General features: G+C 47.2%; 1 protein-coding gene and 1 non-coding gene across 3 annotated transcripts in view; both read left to right on the top strand.

Annotated features, from left to right (window-relative positions):
- TGM4 (transglutaminase 4) overlaps positions 1-12,444 on the top strand; it is a 33,252-nt gene extending 20,808 nt beyond the window's left edge. The window contains exons 10-14 of one of the 2 annotated variants that reach the window (XM_077916416.1): positions 1,310-1,561; positions 3,089-3,391; positions 6,597-6,766; positions 8,652-8,788; positions 11,597-12,444. In XM_077916416.1, coding sequence (XP_077772542.1) covers positions 1,310-1,561; positions 3,089-3,391; positions 6,597-6,766; positions 8,652-8,788; positions 11,597-11,738 — 1,004 coding nt within the window. In that variant the 3' untranslated portion in view covers positions 11,739-12,444. Of the gene's footprint in view, positions 1-1,309; positions 1,562-3,088; positions 3,392-6,596; positions 6,767-8,651; positions 8,794-9,165; positions 9,295-11,596 lie in introns of those variants that run through there. The other variant, XM_077916417.1, reaches the window with a different exon arrangement.
- On the top strand, positions 1,779-1,894 carry LOC114607939 (U5 spliceosomal RNA). The gene has a single exon (XR_003709259.2). It is a non-coding gene; the product is annotated as a U5 spliceosomal RNA (small nuclear RNA).
- Positions 12,445-12,954: the final 510 nt, after the last annotated feature.

The raw sequence follows: 12,954 nt of genomic DNA, 5'->3' as shown, positions 1-12,954 counted from the left end.
ACGCCTTGAAGTGCATTTGATTCATCTTGGAATAATAATAATAATAATAATAATAATAATAATAATAATAATTTTATTTATACCCTGCCCTCCCCAGCCAGGGCCGGGCTCAGGGAGGCTAATACCAAATACAAATTACAATAAAACGTAATAGACAACAACAACAACAAAACAAACAGTTAATTAAAATACGGCTTAAAATACAGCTTAAAATGCAGCCTCATTTTAGTAATAACCCATAAATCAAGACCATAAAGGGAGGAAACATCAGATATTCACCTGAGCCAGCTATCCACGCTGGTCCTACATGGGCCATCAAAAAAGCCAAGTGAAAATTTATATACCAAATCCCATATAAGGGGTCACAGTGAGTCTAAGCCGAAGGCCAGGCGGAACAGCTCCGTCTTGCAGGCCCTGCGGAAAGATGTCAAATCCCACAGGGCCCTGGTCTCTTGTGACAGAGCGTTCCACCAAGTCGGGGCCAGTGCTGAAAAGGCCCTGGCTCTAATTGAAACCAATCTGACCTCCTTCAGGCTCGGGACCTCCAAAGTGTTGTTATTTATGGACTTTAAGGTCCTCCGCGGGGCATACCAGGAGAGGCGGTCCCTTAGGTACGAGGGTCCTAGGCCGCATAGGGCTTTAAAGGTCAAAACCAGCACCTTAAACATGACCCTGTACTCCACCGGGAGCCAGTGCAGCTGGTAAAGCACTGGATGAATGTGATCCCATGGCAAGGACCCCGTGAGGAGCCTTGCTGCTGCATTCTGCACCCACTGGAGTTTCTGGGACAGCTTCAAGGGCAGCCCCGCGTAGAGCGAATTACAGTGGTCAAGCCTGGAGGTGACCGTCACATGGATCACTGAATTTCTCCAAAGTCGCCCAGTTTGTCTCAGAATTTGGGATTTGTCAGAATTGAATTCACAACCCAATACGATTCCATGCAAGAAGTTTTGTTTGGTCATGTGAATTATGAAAATGTGGTACAGTGGTGTGTGTGGGTGGGTGTCCCCAACAACATATTCTAATATCCACCTTTTCTACCACGCTAAGACTCAGCTCGATATAATCTTAGAACAGACAACTTCTATGGACTTTCTGACATGATCAAAGTATTTTCATAGAGACGCAAAACTGCAGGCGACAAAGACCTGCAAATGAAAGTGAAGGTTAATTGAAAACATAGCACACCAGGAGCTGCTGTTTTAGATTAGTTATTGCTATTATTTAGCTGTCATTGAATTCTGGGTGAACATACAAATAGTAAAATAGCTGATGTAGGTTGTGTGTGTGTGTGTTGTTTTTTTTACAGGGATTTACCAGTGTGGCCCTACCCCAGTAAATGCAATCAGAAAGGGAGAAGTCTATCTTCCCTATGACTCCAAGTTTGTGTTTGCTGAAGTGAATGCAGACAGAATCTTTTGGCTTGTAAAGAATGTGGATGGGAAGGAAACATACACCAAACTGCGTGAAGAAACCAAAGTAATCGGGAAGAGCATCAGCACCAAAGCTGTTGGGAAGGACACTCGTGAAGACATCACGGGCCAATACAAATTTCCTGAAGGTGACCAAAACACGAAGTCTTATCTGTCAGGGGAGGAAGTGATTATTTTCCACACAGACTAGTAATTTCAGATGGAGGCTTCTTGGGTAATAATAATAATAATAATAATAATAATAATAAATTATTTATACCCTGCCAATCCGGCTGAGTTTCCCCAGCCACTCTGGGCGGCTCCCAACAGAATATTAAAAACACCATCAAACATCAATAACTTCCCTTACTCTGGTTTCTCTTCAGATCGTATAAATCCTTCAGCTTTTACTGAAGATTTCCGTGGAGAAGAACAGTTCTGAGTTTACAACTAATTTTTGGAGGCCCCGCTTCGGTGCGGCTACTCCTTTGCTGTAAAAAATAGATTTTAATACATCTATAACTTCCCAATACAGGGCTGCCTTCAGATGTCTTCTAAAAGTCAGATAGTTGTTTATTTCCTTGACATCTGATGGGAGGGCATTCCACAGGGCGGGTGCCACTACCGAGAAGGCCCTCTGCCTGGTTCCTTGTAACTTGGCTTCTCGCAATGAGGGAACCGCTAGAAGGCCCTTGAAGCTGGACCGCAATGTCCGGGCTGAACGATGGGGGTGGAGACGCTCCTTCAGGTATACAGGACCGAGGCCGTTTAGGGCTTGAAAGGTCATCACCAACACTTTGAATTGTGCTCAGAAACATACGGGGAGCCAATACAGATCTCTCAAGACCGGTGTTATGTGGTCCCAGCGGCCACTCCCAGTCACCAGTCTAGCTGCCGCATTCTGGATTAGTTGTAGTTTCCGGGTCATCTTCAAAGGTAGCCCCACGTAGAGCGCATTGCAGTAGTCCAAGCGGGAGATAACCAGAGCATGCACCACTCTGGTGAGACAGTCTGCGGGCAAGTAGGGTCTCAGCCTGCATACCAGATGGAGCTGGTAGACAGCTGATCTGGACACAGAATTAACCTGTGCCTCCATGGACAGCTGTGAGTCCAGAATGACTCCCAGGCTGCGTACCTGGTACTTCAGGGGCACAGTTACTCCATTCAGGACCGGGGAGTCCTCCATACCTGCCAGGTCCCGTCCCCCCAAAACAGTACTTCTGTCTTGTCAGGATTCAACCTCAGTCTCAGAAATGGGTGACATTTATTGCCTTAAACGAGTAAAACAAACAGAACAGAACCTTCAGGTTTGCAAAGTGTACACCTAAAATGTAATGGATTCATAGGGCAAACAGGTTTGGAAACCCATATATCTTATGCTTGTCAGGTAACTAATATGGGTTTGCCATCCTCTAGACTTCACAGAAACCTGGCTAACAGGTAGTGTTTGAAGTGCCCTTAGTCAGAAATTATACACACTCATAAAATATTTTGGCTAGAGATTCAGACGCCATGTCTTCATCCTGAGAGAGTGAACATGGTCTGCCATGCTCTTTATATTTGACCAAAACAAAAACAAAGGGTATTTTTGCTCTGGCCATGCCATGCAGCTGACAACGGAAAATGTTTCCAATGACGCCAGGGTCAATTGTTTCCCCGCTTTCCTGTTTTTGCAGAGAGTCCAGAGGAAAGGAAAGCTGTGGAGACGGCTTGTTCCTATCTGCAGTCTAACAATCTGGGGACCTGTGAAGTGACACCTCCCCCCGAACCCCTCAAGGCGAACTTGAAACTTGGAATGGAAGGAGAGAAAGAATTGTGGCCGGGGCAGCCGATTGAGTTGAATCTTATTATAACCAACGAGTCTGCAGGTGCCTGGACAGTCAACGTTGCAGCATCGTGCCAGTTAGAATCGTATACTGGGAAAGTCGAGGCCAGCCTTGCCACCATCAAACAGACTATCCAAACAAAAGACAAGGCAGGTGTGTATACCTGAAAATGGCTGTTCTAAACCACATTCTTTTTGATGCCATTATCGCTGCCCACTTCCCTGCAGGAGGAGAGCCTCAAACTTCATCTCCCTGCTGGAAACACAGCTGTTTTGAGCAATGTGCAGAGCTCCTTTTGCAGAGTTAGAACATTGAGAACTGCCTTATGCCAAGTCAGACCTTTGGTAAATCTATCTCAAAAGGGACGCCGGTGGCGCTGTGGTCTAAGCCACTGAGCCTCTTGGGCTTGCCGATCGAAAGGTCGGCGGTTTGAATCCCCACGACTGAGTGAGCTCCCGTTGCTCTGTCCTAGCTCCTGCCAACCTAGCAGTTCAAAATCACACCAGTGCAAGTAGATAGATAGGTACCGCTGTAGCGGTAAAGTAAACGGCGTTTCCGTGTGCTCTGGTTTCCGTCCCGGTGTTCCATTGTGCCAGAAGCCATTTAGTCATGCTGGCCACATGACCTGGAAAACTGTCTGTGGACAAACGCCGGCTCCCTTGGCCTGAAATAATAATAATAATAATAATAAATTTTATTTATATCCCGCCCTCCCCAGCCGAAGCCGGGCTCAGGGCGGCTAACAACACTAAAACAGTACAACATTATAAATACATTCTAAAAATTAATTAAAATACAAATTGATGGCAACCATAGACTAAAGCTTTGTAGAGATTGCCAAAGGAGGGAGTCAGGCTGCGCCCTGACCAAAGGCCTGGTGGAACAGCTCTGTCTTACAGGCCCTGCGAAAAGATGTCAAGTCCTGCAGGGCCCTTGTCTCTTGCGACAGGGCATTCCACCAGGTTGGAGCCGCAGTCGAAAAAGCTCTGGCTCTAGTTGAGGCCAGCCTAACCTCTCTGTGGCCTGGGACCTTCAAGATGTTTTTATTTGAAGACCGTAAGTTCCTCTGTGGGGCATACCAGGAGAGGCGGTCCCGTAGGTACGAGGGTCCTAGGCCGTATAGGGCTTTAAAGGTTAAAACCAGCACCTTAAACCTGATCCTGTACTCCACCGGGAGCCAGTGCAGCTGGTATAGCACCGGATGAATGTGATCTCGCAGCGAAGACCCCATAAGGAGTCTCGCTGCGGCATTCTGCACCCGCTGGAGTTTCTGGGTCAGTCTCAAGGGCAGCCCCACGTAGAGCGAGTTACAATAATCCAGTCTGGAGGTGACCGTCGCGTGGATCACAGTGGCTAGGTCAGGGCGAGAGAGGTAAGGAGCCAACTGCTTAGCTTGGCGGAGATGAAAAAATGCCGCCTTTGTTATAGCTGCAATCTGCGCCTCCATGGAGAGGGAGGTATCGAAGATTACACCCAAACTCTTAACGGACGGTGCTGGCACTAATTGCACCCCCGCAAGAGAAGGGAGTTGCCCCCTCAATCTCATATCGTCCCGTCCCAGCCAGAGGACCTCTGTCTTCGAAGGATTTAACTTCAACCGGCTCCCACGTAACCATCCAGCCACAGCTTCCAAGCATCTGATCAGTGTGTCTGGGGCCGAGTCAGGATGGCCATCCATCAACAGATAGAGTTGGGTGTCATCAGCATACTGATGGCAGCCCAGCCCAAAACTCCGGACAAGCTGGGCAAGGGGGCGCATAAAGATGTTAAAAAGCATCGGGGAGAGAATCGCACCCTGAGGCACTCCACACACCAAGGAGTGGCGGGATGACAATTCCCCCCCAAGCGCCACCCCCCCAAGTGAGATGAGTGCCACAACCCCAGAGTCACCTTTGGCTAGACTTAACCGTCCAGGAGTCCTTTACCTTTTATATTTAGTTCACTAATTTCTACACCAGGGGTCAGGAAACTTTTTCAGCAGGAGGTCGGTCCACTGTCCCTCAGACCTTGTGGGGGTCCGGACTATATTTTTTGGGGGAAATTCCTATGCCCCACAAATAACCCAGAGATGCATTCTAAATAAAAGGACACATTCTACTCATGTAAAAACACGCTGATTCCCAGACTGTTGGCAGGCTGGATTTAGAAGGCGATCGGGCCGGATCCAGGCCCCGGGCCTTAGTTTGCCTACCCATGGTCTACACTGACTTGCAGTGGTTCTGCAGGGTTTCTGGCAGGGTTCTGTAGATGCCAGAGAATAAGCCTGGGACCTTCTACAGGCAAGGATCTACCACTGTAGTGATATCCCTTCTCTCTCCAGGTCTTTCACTCTCTCACTGGTTTATTTGTAGTGTTTTCCAGTTGGAAGTGGGAGGCACTGAGGAATAGGGTTGCCACCTTTGGGCAAAATAAGGGACAGGTTGGGGTGTGTGCGGGATTTGGAAGCTAAAGATTACTGTATTTTTTTGCTCTATAGGACGCACTTTTTCCCCTCCAAAAATTAAGGGGGAATGTTTGTGCGTCCTATGGAGCGAATGCAGGCTCCTTGGCCTGAAGCCTTCGGAGCGCAGCGGGAACTCACGCTGCGCTCCAAAGGCTTCGGGTTCCTTTTGCTGAAGCCGGGAGAGCAAGACTCTCCTGGCTTCAGCAGAGAGGGAGAGCTGCGCAGCGCCCCTTCAGTGAAGGGGCGCTGAGCAGAGAGGGGGAGATTTTTTTCCCCTTGTTCTCCCCCTCAAAAACAAGGCGCGTCCTATGGTCGGGTGCGTCCTATAGAGCGAAAAATACAGTTCTTTCCTGGTGAAGAAATGACTTCAAAGCGACCCATTACAATCATCAAATGGAAGCTGTCAGTACCTGCAAACAATCCAGCAACAATACTGAAAGGCAGTGCTCCTCACCTGCTGAATTTCTGCCTGCCGGGAGGAGGATAAATGTAGAAACCCAGTCAAAACAAAAAAGGAAGGAAGGTGGAGACAGATAGCAGCAAATTCTTAGCTTTGAAGGGGCTGAGACTGTTGCTCTAGGAAACATTTCTTCTTAGAGCCATTGGTAAGAGTTTGGCCCAATTCAAAAGAGCCTCCTGGCAAGCTCTATTGGCTAGCCTGGAGCATCAATCAGCCAGCTTTGGAGGGTGGGCTCAACACAAAGGAGGAAACTAATGCTGATTTTATTTTTTCACTACTCTGAAAATGGGTTTGAGCTCCACGTTGGGCAAAAAAGATGACCCTTCTGGTCCCTTCCATCTCTAAAAATTATATAACTCTGTGACTCTATAACACCATCCCATATGCAAGGCCCGCGGGCTTCCTTCTTCTGCATTGTTTCTCTTCCTAGCTGTCTCTTCTTTCTGTTGGTGCAGTTAATTCCATCCCTCTGAAAATAGCAGCTGATGCTTACCTGAAAGCAATGATGTCAATAGAAGATGAACTGCTGGTCAATGTCAACATTATTGCTGAGGTTCAAGAAACGAATGAGAAGCTCACGGAAGAGCTGTCTTTAACCTTCAAGTACCCACCTCTGAAAGTGGAGGTAAGAAGTTAAATAATATTAGCTCGGTGCAGGGTGGCCAGTTTATGTCAAACCCAAGAGCAGATGAGCTGGAAGGAGAAAATAAATAAATAGATAGATTAGATAGATAGATAGATAGATAGATAGATAGATATAGATAGATATAGATAGATATAGATAGATATAGATAGATATAGATAGATATAGATAGATATAGATAGATAGATAGATATAGATAGATAGATAGATAGATAGATAGATAGATAGATAGATGGAGAATGGGCTCCACTGAATTATATACCATATTTTTCGCTCTATAAGATGCACCAGACCATAAGATGCACCTAGTTTTTGGAGGAGGAAAAAAAAAATAATTCTGAATCCCAGAAGCCAGAACAGCGAGAGGGATTGCTGTGCAGGCTTCTGGTATAACCGCGCGGAGCCTCTTCAGGGTGGGGGAGCCTTCATCCTGCTGCCCTGAACAGGTTTCACGCAGCTATCCCAGAAGCTAGAACAGCAAGAGGGAGCACTGTGCAGCGCTCCCTCTCACTGTTCTGGCTTCTGGGATAGCTGTGCAGCCTGCATTCGCTCCGTAAGACGTACACACATTTCCACTTACTTTTTAGAAGGGAAAAAGTGCATCTTATAGAGTGAAAAATGTGGTATATTAGCTAGCAGGGCAAACACTGCTGCCTTAGGACTCCACTTACCTTATCTGTTCAGATGGGGCAGGAACTGGGCTCAGAGGAAGTGTGTTGTGGCCCCAAGACCCATAATAAATTCCAAGTTTTACTTCTGGAGTGATGGTGGCTCAGTGCACCCGGTCAGTCTAGGTCCCAGAACTGGCTACTAGGAACCGACTTCTTCTAGGTTATAGTTCTTCCCAAACCAGTGGAACTCCCTTCCATAGCAGACCTTGCATCTACACATTGTCAGAACAAGGAAATCACACACTTACAGTACTTACTCAGCCATCTAGGAGGTTGACTGGAGGGGAAAGAGAGGCAAGTGTTATAAGAAAAACTGCTCCCTTTCCCTTTTGGGGTATTCCGGAGCCTGTATAGAGTCCTTAAGTGGCTTTCCTATTGGTAGGAGAAAACAGAGGCCAACCAGAGTATATTGAGAAGCAAATTCTCAATATTATTAAAGGAACTGTTGCAACAGGGTCCCCACTCACCACATGCAGGAGGGAGAACCCCAAACAATGGTGTGCAAGCCCTTATATAGACTTTTGAAATTGCCCACCCTGTAGCCCAAGACCACCACCCCAAAACATCATACATACATCACAGAAGGAGGCGGTCTACAGCAGAAAGACATCACAGGAGGTGGTCTACAGCAGAAATCCTGCCTGCCAGGATACCTGATAATGGTCACTGATTGTATTACCTGGCCAGTCTGGCCATGATTTTATGATGGTTAATACTTTAGTTCCTGAATCCAGGTCACAGGCTTACCCTATTTATACACAAATGTGCTCTTAAGAAAGGATTTGCAAGCAAAAAAACACAAATGGGAAGGCTTTCCCCATTTGCCTCCCTTACTGCAGAGGAATATTTGAGGTCATTGGGAGAGTCAAAATGGCTTCAGGATTGCTCTCCAGTACTATTTCAGACACATGGTCCATATATTTAGATATGTGTGCACTTATGAATATTCTATATTTGAGATCTTAAAATTCATGTAACACAAGCAAGGGGATGGTTTGAACTCCCCACAATTTTCCTCCTACCCTAACCCGGCTCCCTTTCCCTGCAATATTGTGCCTTCAGCAGCTGTTTGTGGATGGTGAACATTCACAATCATAACCTTACTATTGCTTTTATATGAACATGGATTGCATGCACTTGACGTTTCCTTTCGTCATCTCGAACCCGTTCTTCAGCGGCCCTTCTTTCTTTTGCAGATGGCAGACACTGCAAAGATCAACCAGGATTTTACCTGTGCCTTTATTTTCAAGAACACACTGTGCATTCCCTTGGAAAACTGCAAACTTCACGTAGAAGGCCTTGGCATCTTTACGATGGAAACGTTTGATCAAGGGTAAGGTGCATGTATGGGACGCGGGTGGCGCTGTGGGTAAAAGCCTCAGCGCCTAGGACTTGCTGATCGAAAGGTCGGTGGTTCAAATCCCCGCGGCGGGGTGCGCTCCCTGTTGCTTGGTCCCAGTGCCTGCCAACCTAGCAGTTCGAAAGCACCCCAGGGTGCAAGTAGATAAATAGGGACCGCTTACTAGCGGGAAGGTAAACGGCGTTTCCGTGTGCGGCTCTGGCTCGCCAGATGCAGCTTGTCACGCTGGCCACGTGACCCGGAAGTGTCTCCGGACAGCGCTGGCCCCCGGCCTCTTGAGTGAGATGGGCGCACAACCCTAGAGTCGGACACGACTGGCCCGTACGGGCAGGGGTACCTTTACCTTTAAGGTGCATGTAGCTAAAAGGGGGCGACATGCTGTGCACTGTTTTGCTGGCACTGTCTCTCTGACCTCCTCCCCTGGACCTTAAAGGAGAAGTTCAGTCTAGAACTTCAAATTGTAAGAGTTCTTCCCCCCCCCCCCCTACTATTGCAGTAATCACTCACAGGATTACTCAAATTCATGGAGGACAAGGCTATCAAGATGATGCCTATGTTCTGTCTCCATCAGAGGCCTCTGGGTACCAATTTCTGGGAATTGCAGAAGGGGAGGATGCTGTCGTCCTCAGGTCCTGCTTGCATCTTCCCAAAGGCATCTGGATGCTCCCTGTGAGAACAGGAGGTTGGACCATTAAGAGCCAAAGAACCGCCATGTTGGATTTGTCTAGCATCATCTCTCCAAGACTAGCCAGACTGTTGATCATTTGTTTGAGCTGCATACAGCCGTTAAAAAGGGATGCAGGTGGCGCTGTGGTCTAAATAAGGGGCGTCCAACTCCCAATAGCCTGCGATCTACTCACAATATAAAAAAACTGGCAGTGATCTGCCAGAGCTGTTGAGGTGGTTGAGCTTTTTCTGGAAAGGCAAAGCTGTTGATCTTGTTTTGGAAAGGCAAAGTTGTTGAGCTTCTTATAGGAAGCCAGAGTTGTGGAGGTTTTTTTGGGAAGCCAAAATTTTGAGCTTTTTTGGGAAAGCCGAAGTTGTTGAGCATTTTTTTGGGGGGGGAGGGGAACACTGAGGGGCCAGAGATCTACCAGGAACACCCCGCGTTCTACCAGTAGATCACGATCTACCTGTTGGACATGCCCGGTCTAAACCACTGAGCCTCTTGGGCTTGCCGATCAGGTCGGCAGTTCAAATCCACAGAACAGGGTGAGCTCCCACTGCTCTGTCCCAGCTCCTGCCAACCTAGCAGTTAGAAAGCATGTAAATAGGTACTGCTGTGGTGCAAAGGTAAACGGTGTTTCCGTGTGCTCCGGTTTCCATCACTGTGTTCCGTTGCACCAGAAGCGGTTTAGTCATGCTGGCCACATGACCTGGAAAGCTGTCTGCGGACAAACGCCGGCACCCTCGGCCTGAAAGCGAGATGAGTGCCGCAACCCCATAGTCGCCTTTGACTGGACTTAACTGTCCAGGGGTCCTTTACCTTTAACGAACCAGATGGACCATTAAGAACTTAAGAAGTGCCATGTTGGACTTGTCTAGCATAATTCTCCAAGACTAGTCCGCCTGTTGGTTATTTGTTTATTGAGCTGTGTACAGCCCTTCAGTATGAATATTTCTGAGGCAGTTGGCAAAGTAACAATAGCATAATTCTAAAAATCGATAAAAGATCACAAACAGATAAAATGGCAAGTAAGGTAAAGGGACCCCTGACCATTAGGTCGTCGTGGACGACTCTGGGGTTGCGGCACTCATCTTGCTTTATTGGCCGAAGGAGCTGGCGTACAGCTTCCGGGTCATGTGGCCACCATGACTAAGCCGCTTCTGGCGAACCAGAGCAGCCCACGGAAATGCCGCCGTTTACCTTCCCGCCGGAAGTATTTATCTACTTGCACTTTGACGTGCTTTCGAACTGCTAGGTTGGCAGGAGCAGGGACCGAGCAACGGGAACTCACCCCTTCGCAGGGATTCAAACCGCCGACCTTCTGATCGGCAAGTCCTAGGCTCTGTGGTTTAACCCGCAGCACCACCTGCGTCCCAAAATGGCAAGTAAAAAGCAGCAAAGGTTTATTTAAAAGAAGCTTGGGAAAATAAAAAGGCTTTTGCCTAGCGCGCGCGCGCGCGCGCGCACACACACACACACACACACACACACAGACAGGCATATCAGTCTCCTGAAGGAATTTCCCAGATGCAGCTCCTCACCGAAGGAGTCTTCTTCCCCAATCAAAGCTGCCCCCTCTCTAAAAGTGAGACCACCCAGAGATGGGCCTCCAAAGGAGACTGCTGGAAGGGTGATACAGGAGTTGGCATTCTTTAAGGTGCCCGTTCCCAAGCCCTGTATAACTTTAAAGTAAATGATGGACCTGACGCAGAGAGACATCTCTGCAACATCTCTCATTCGTCGTCTCCTGGACTGGAAGATACCCAGTTTGACAGATCCACATATCTACAAATATCTCACACAATTCACGCGCACCATGTTGTGGTTGCCACGTAGCTCGTAAACATGACATGGAGCCCTCAATCAGTTTTCCCCAACTCATTACCACCCAAGCCCAGTGTTGCCTTGTAAGTACGGCAATTCATGAAGCCACTTCCAGGCGTTTTCCTCTTCATTCCTCTCCTGATTCGAGGAGAGCACCAAAAGGGCAATCCTACTTGTGTAGGAGCTCCTTCGCGTGGGCTTTTGATTGTGGATACTCTCCCCCAAGGAATCTAGCACACATAGAGCTATGATATGTGACTCTTTGTCATTTTATTTTTTATCCTTTGTAGGGACATAGCGCCGGGTGGAATCTTTAAATCAAAAATTGTGTGCGCACCAAGGAGAGCCGGGCTGAAGAAGATTGTGGCCAAACTGAACTCCACCCAGCTGAAAGGAATAACTGCGGAAAAGATTATTTCAATCACAGAGTAGCTGTCATTCCAAAACGCCACCAGGCGCTGTCAGTGGCGGTGTGTGCAATGAAAGAGCCTTGTTGACGCTGCCTGAAGTCTTGATTATGTGCCCAAAGATAGGAGAGTGAGAGACATAAATGCGATATTAAGGGAGTTTAAAGTGGCTTAAGCTGTTTTGATTCTAGCTAATGGGAATTTAATAGAGATTATTCAAATCTGTTCTTGCATGTGTGGCGATTTAGCAGCTTATGGTAACTAAAAGCATGATCTGTGAACTCTGGAGTGGGTTAGAGCTGTCTCTGTTTTCCTTTTGCATGCACTTCTGAGCTTTGTGTAACGTCAGCAATCCTTGTGACTTCTTACTCCTTTTGGCGTACGTGGCTGCTTCTGCCATTTTCTTACTTCACATCGTTTGTAGGCCCAACTGTAGTAAATTACGAATGTGAAAGCAAACTAGTGCGGCTACAAACTGAGCCCCAAAATACAGAGGGGGGGGGGGGAAGATCATCACAACCACCAGCAACTAAAGACAAAACAGCAGGTGTGAGATGAAAATATTGATTCTTTAATAAGTACTGTTACACAGTCGAAGTCGGAAAACGAGGTACAAAGAGAAAAAAATAGAACACGTGAGACGTGAGATTTGTAAATGTACACACTCTTTAGTTGCATAGAATAGGCTAGTGCACAGTCTGCTTGTGAAAATAAAAGAATATTTTCTTGCATGCTGGCTCCCAGCCCATCATTTATTTAAAGCCTTTGAAACGAAGGCACCTTTAGCTTCCAGAACAGATGCATTTCTTATTTAAGACGTACTTCTGGTTTCAAGCAAACACTGGGGGTCATTGGTTGCACAATATTGCAGTACATGATGAGTTAAATGCACAAGAGCGTTTTCAACACAGCCGAGGTGCCACTTGTGCAAATACTTAAGATACTTCACTTAAGGCAGGATATTCTGCTGGCTTCAACTGAGCTATTCACAGTAGGTGGAAATACAACTAGAAATGTAAACACTGGATCTCAGATCAAGAAGCTCATTTGGTGTGAAGTACCTTCTTGGGCTCAAGCCTAAAAGTCTCTCCGATAAATGAACAGAACAGTGTCCAAATTCATTTGGGTTCGGAAAGGGGGAAGGCAAGATTAGAAGCTTTGGTCAGTTAACCTTGGTATTCTGTAAAACCGTAAAGCTTGATAAAATGGCCTGGGGACCTGAGTAAGGCACTTTTATTCAG

This window comes from Podarcis muralis, chromosome 12, assembly GCF_964188315.1.
Source record: "Podarcis muralis chromosome 12, rPodMur119.hap1.1, whole genome shotgun sequence".
NCBI lineage: Eukaryota > Metazoa > Chordata > Lepidosauria > Squamata > Lacertidae > Podarcis > Podarcis muralis.
The sequence above is the reverse complement of the archived record's forward strand: the minus strand, read 5'-3'. Positions and strand labels throughout refer to the sequence as shown.